Source organism: Micropterus salmoides, unplaced genomic scaffold, assembly GCF_014851395.1.
Source record: "Micropterus salmoides isolate LMB-PRFRI ecotype aquatic unplaced genomic scaffold, ASM1485139v1 Ms_hic_scaffold_2, whole genome shotgun sequence".
Lineage (NCBI taxonomy): Eukaryota > Metazoa > Chordata > Actinopteri > Centrarchiformes > Centrarchidae > Micropterus > Micropterus salmoides.
The window spans coordinates 10,988,840-10,994,540 of NW_024041150.1; the positions used below are offsets into that span (position 1 = coordinate 10,988,840).

Genomic DNA, 5,701 nt, shown 5'->3' on the forward strand with positions numbered 1-5,701 from the left:
TGTTAAAACCCTTTCCACAAACAGAGGGCCCTTGGGGGATCATGGAACATTTTTGAAATTACAGTATCCTTTTTGTCGCACACTCCCTCCACCCCCATTCAATCATCCACCTTTCTGAGGATGGTACTCCAAAGTACTCTTTAAATTCACTCCTGAGTCTCATAAAAATATGAATAGCAAGAATATAGCTATCAGGACAAGATGCTTCAAACATTTAGAGCAATGAATTCATCACAAACACATTAGCAAACACATCCCTTCTCTTATGCTTGACCAAAAAGATTAAAACGAGGTCCACTTAATAGCTTTTTCTGGGGCTCTAAAATGATTTCCTGAGTGGATAGTAGTTCTCCACTTATCATCATAGCAACTAGAGCTACCTTTGGTCTAAATGAGGTCAATGTCTGTGAAATCTGTTGAAAGCTGCAGTAAAAGCTAATCAGTGGACCACAGCTTAAAAAATGGTTTTGTCAAACTACTATTTCCAAGGTCAATAATAAACCTTCACGCTCAACCATTGTCATAGTTTTTAATTCACAATTTCTTAATATGTAACAGTAAGCCCTCCAAAGATTCTTATATTTCACAGTCTATCAAAACAAACACATATATTTATGTATAAATTTGGAATGCGCTTTGTTCCCCAGCCATTAAATAGTAATTTATCCATTAAATTAAAGGAGTTGTAATTTGTTAGTGCTTCACTTTTATTGTCTTTTTACATGGCCATGAGACAGTTCAGGGCTGGTCCAAAACCTGAACTAATGAATTAGGATTACAAATGGTTACTGATGGCCGTTTCATGAACGTCACTGCTAATGTCAACCACCTGTTCTTACAACATTCCCTGTGCATTGTGTAAATCTGCACTTTAATCTCTTAAAAAGACAGGAAGAAGGAGAAGTGCTCCAAAACTGGACATGAACGGGCAAAATCATTTTTGTGACAGATATTCCTTGGCACATCTCCATGGTTATGGGGTCCATTAAAAAATGAACATCATTGAATTATTACAATTGTTGCATTCCCCCAAAAAACTGGCTGGTGACAGGTATGAAACAAACATCAATACATACGAACCACTATATACAAAGAATTTTTGTCTCTTATCATTCAATTCCATCACAGTGATTTTCAAATGATTGCTTTCCCAGCATTATCATATGACTGCAGAATGTCTTTTCACTTGAAGGGATATTTGCTTACAGTCTCCTTTCACCCACTGCTGTTATGGGCTAACAGTGCATCTAAATCCCTTTAACACAGTTGACAGTGACAGTTATCAACAGTGATGTGCTATTTTTAATTAACTTAAACTTAATGAACTGAGCCTCAGCACTGGCAGTACATTGAATTCCAAGGCTTTTTGCAGGATCTGGCTCTGTCTGTGATATTACTATTCTCAAATATTAGAGTGTTTGACATTAATAATGAAGGCAGTTATATTTTATAATTATGTAGCTATCAGATCGTGCTGTGTGGTCAGTGTATGAAACATGAAAGCTGTTTCTAATACATAGCAACTCCATTCCAAAAAAGGTGTGTGGTTTTCAATGTCCCTTCCATACCTCTATCAGTATTTAACAGTACTATCCAAATGTGTACAAAAAGATCCACAGTCAGAAAGGGTAAAATATTTAGCTTGTCCCATACCAGGTCCATTATTCACTCTTGTTTACCTCTGAAGCAGTCTGTTTATGTAAATGTCAGTCTCTCTCTTCTCTCTTTAAACATGGGTCTTGATCCCCGCTGAGGGGTTAGGAGCTCCCTGTTTGTCATGAGCCCCAGAGATCCAATGGTAGCAGTCAGTGGCATCCTTGTTGCGTGGCTGAACAGCACAGCGAGTGCAGTAGACGATGCCCAGCGCCACCATCACCACAATGAAGATGCAGATGGGCACTAGGAGGCCCACCAGGAGCCAGGTGCTGCTCTGCTTCTGGTCCCTGTCTTTCTGGACAGAATCCGGAATGTCACTGCTCTCTCCACCCTTGCTCAGAGGTGGCTGGGAAGGAGTAAGCTGGGTGGGAACAGCTGGGAGTTGGGAGTGTGTGATCTCCACATAGCCCTCCTCTGGGAACTGAGAGTTTTCCCTAAGGGGGTACTGTTCTTCTGCTTCATTTGGGTAGCTAGAATCTGTAGGTATGTTGTGTTCCATGACTGAATCCTCTGGATTTCCTGGTTTCTGGCTGGAAGTGGTGAGCCCTGGCCACCAATTCCAAGCTCCCTCGGAGATTGTAGAGGTGGAAAGAAAGTGAAGAGCTGTGGTGGTCTCCTCTTCCTCCTCCTCCTCCTCCTCATCCTCGTACCAGTCTGGGGTAGTGTTGGAATTGGTGGTGGGTGGAGGTGTGGTGTAGCCAGCTTCTCCATTGTCTTTGTCTTCCTCAGCCTCCTGTGTTAGAGGGCCTAGTGCTAAATTAGAGGACACTTCCTCCTGAGGGGCACTGGTGACCCAAATGACATCAGAATCCAAAACTCTGGGTGGGTCAGTCAGCCAGTCTAGAGTCGGCTCCTCCTCTGTAGGCCAGTCAGTGTGGCTCTGCCGCAGGTCCCAGTCATAGTCCCATCTTGGCCTTGGCTGGTGAGTGACCCAAGGAAAAGGAGAAGTGACAGCAGATGGATCATCTCCATTTCCTGTCTTGCGACATGAGTATTGATCAGACATAAGCTCATAGCCTTCGTCGCAGTAGCACTGAAATCCACCCTCATAATTCACACACATCTGCTCACAGGTCCCAGGGATCTGGCACTCATCAGTGTCTTGACAGTGGCTGGAGTCTTCAGGCACTGGGGAAAAACCCAGATGGCAGTGGCAGATATGAGAGCCTTGAGTGTTCTCACAGGCGTGTTCACATGGGTCATCTATACACTCATCTATATCCTCACACCTACCCTCATCGTCCGGATGGTAACCCTCCCGACATCGACATTCAAATGACCCCGGAGCATTCAAACATAGCTGCTCACAAGGACTTTGGAGGCACTCGTCTACATCCAGACAGCCACGTTCATCTGGTGCAAGCATGTATCCTTCAGGGCAGGCACAACGGTACCCATCTGAAAGGGGCAGGCACTCAAACTCGCAAGGAGCCCCTTGACAAACATCAGAGATCTCACAGTTCAGCCCATCGTCTTGTAGGTGATACCCTTCCATACACTCACAGTAGAAGTAAACCCCGCCTGGCCTGCAGAAATGTTCACATCCGCCGTTATCCTTGTCACACAAGTTGTGTGATACTGGGTGATCATAGCAGAGGGGGGGATCTCTTGACCACCCCACTGTGTCATCCTCCTTCAGGATACACAAAACTGACTGTTCCTCTTTGGTGTCTGCGGGGCAGGGCATGGTAGCAACAGATCCATAGGGTACATGGGTTAGCAGTGTGCTTAGAAGATAAAATGGTGTTGTGTAGAGGGCATTGCCGACTCCTTCACTCAACAAGGCAGAACACATTCCTTTGTAGGCATAATGGCAAAGATACCCATCTACGACGACTGAGCAGGAACCATCCAGCCACTTTAAGTTATTATTCTTCTCTTCAGTGTTGTAGCCCATAACCACACAGCGTGGCACCGAGCACATACTAGGGGAGTCCTCTTTCTGCCAGTTGGTAAACTCTGTGTCCTGGTCACCAGTAGTCCAAGAGAAACCCCGTAGTGGACGTGAGGAGGTACACTGGCGAGGCTGGCGTTGCAATCCAATCCATACTCTGACCTTGGTGCGCAAGTGGCGTAGATCCAGAGTGGAGAAGAGAGTGGCAATAGCGGTGGCATCCTTCTTGCGTTTAATGGTAGCTAGGTTGCCACCTTTCTCCTTGCAGGCTCTCCATGAGTCCAGAAAGGTCTTGCGTTGGAAGAAGACCACAAAGCAGCCGTCGGTATTGCATAGTGCATCCCTCTCTCTCAGTTCCTGGCCCAGGACTGAAGAAAGTCCAAAAAGTAAAGCCAGCAGGAAACTTAGGAGAAGAGCAGGAGCACTGCTCATTCTGGAGCCCATTCTTTTTAGAACTGAATATATCTCTGCCTGTCTCTCACCCTAACTTTCTCCCCACTTTTATCTTCCTGCCTTTGAAATTTTTCTCTTTTAGCCTGCTTTTATTGTCTATCTGAACTTTTCTCCCTTCATTTGAACCCTGATTTTTTTCCCAGTGTCTGCCTGTCTTCTTTACTCTGCCCTGCTGAAACAGATCTGTGCTGGAGTTGAGAGCAAGCAGATTGTCCCAAGATTTCAGAGAACAGAGAGGGTGGGGAGGATAGAGGGAGGGAGATATGGCAAGGAGGGTGGGCAGAAGCGGAGTACAGGGAGGGAGTTGAGAGAAATGGGGGGAAGTGCAGCAAATGGTGCATTTCTTTCTTTTTCAGAGGATGTCATATGGTTTTCATAAACCCCGTTCATGGACATAGTTTGGTACTCTGCCATTTATGCACACAGACAAACACACACACACACACACACACACATTCACATGCATCAAATTGTGACACAACAAAAGTTTTCTTAATAACTCAAATGAGAATGAATAATCACTTGAACAGCGATACATTAATTATCTGCTATCTTCTCTTCTTTAGCCTTTAACTTCTCAGTTTCCCTTTCTGAATAATTTCACCTTTTTTCAATGTAACATGCTTTCTTCCTACAGAGTTCAATACTTATTATAAATTATTTGATGAATTAGTCGATTTAATTCCTTACACATTGATGGGACGTTCACTCCACAGGCACTCCCTATGCATTTACAAGTTCATGCATTTACACTACTCAGTGTGTTTGATGATGTTTTATATATGTGTTTCTGTGTGTGTGTGTGTGTGTGTGTGTGTGTGTGTTTGTGTGTTGATGAGGAAAAAGCTGTGCACAAAGGTAATATGAAAAGGAAACAAGCTTGGACTTTAGCCTGGCATCTTACACCAACAACACAACCCCAGGCCAAATAGAAGATACACAAATGGTCTGCAGCTACATTAAAAACAACAATGTTCTCCTCCATGCAAATAACTTGTAGATTGGGATGGGGAAGTAGGGAAAGTTGTTGAGGCTGCTGGTGTGGAGGAAGAGGGCCTCCGGGTTTGCTATGAAAACAAAGCCAGGTCGGTGAAATGGAGACTTATGTTTCTTAATGAGGGAAGTTGGAGGGAAGATAGCATGTATGTGTGTGTCTGGTAGAGGAGGTTGAGTAATGGGGGATGTGGGGTCCCCCCACCTCAGTAGTCGGACTCCTGTGAGTCTGTAATAAATCCAGCTGATGTTTGAGAGCCCATACTGTGTAGTATGCAGCTTCCTGTTAGAGTTGTTTAAAAAAGTTAAAGCACACTGGAAGTTATAGTACAGTAAAGGTCTGTGACTGGGAAGGAAAATGGAGGACTATGTGAAACTTTGAAATTGGTTATCCACAATTTACGATTTTTACACTCATAGTGTGTGCAAAGGAGCACTCCAGCAATCAAGCATTGTATATTATATGTATATTTTCCTAAAGAGTTTTAGTCCCTAATATGGGTCCACTCCAAAAACACCTCCCATAATGCAACCCCATAGAGTTTTTGGCTAGACCACAGTAAAGCAGGACCAGCCCTATAAATGCACAAGTCTGGCCTTGAGTGAGTGAGTGAGTGAGTGTGTTAATAATGAAGATACATCATTGGGTGGTCGAGAGTTAGCGTTTCCCAACTGGTCCTTATTCTTGCAAAATAAAGGTTCAAA

The 5,701-nt window shown here is 44.1% G+C and overlaps 1 protein-coding gene across 1 annotated transcript; it reads right to left on the bottom strand.

The window, feature by feature from the left end:
- Positions 1-515: 515 nt before the first annotated feature.
- On the bottom strand, positions 516-4,220 carry cd248a (CD248 molecule, endosialin a). The gene has a single exon (XM_038731556.1). It carries the CDS (start codon positions 3,992-3,994, stop codon positions 1,727-1,729), a length of 2,268 nt encoding a protein of 755 aa, XP_038587484.1. The 5' UTR covers positions 3,995-4,220; the 3' UTR covers positions 516-1,726.
- Positions 4,221-5,701: the final 1,481 nt, after the last annotated feature.

Bases quoted from the DNA above. Each gene is read 5' to 3' on its own strand.
- cd248a (XM_038731556.1), bottom strand. From the start codon at position 3,994: ATGGGCTCCAGAATGAGCAGTGCTCCTGCTCTTCTCCTAAGTTTCCTG.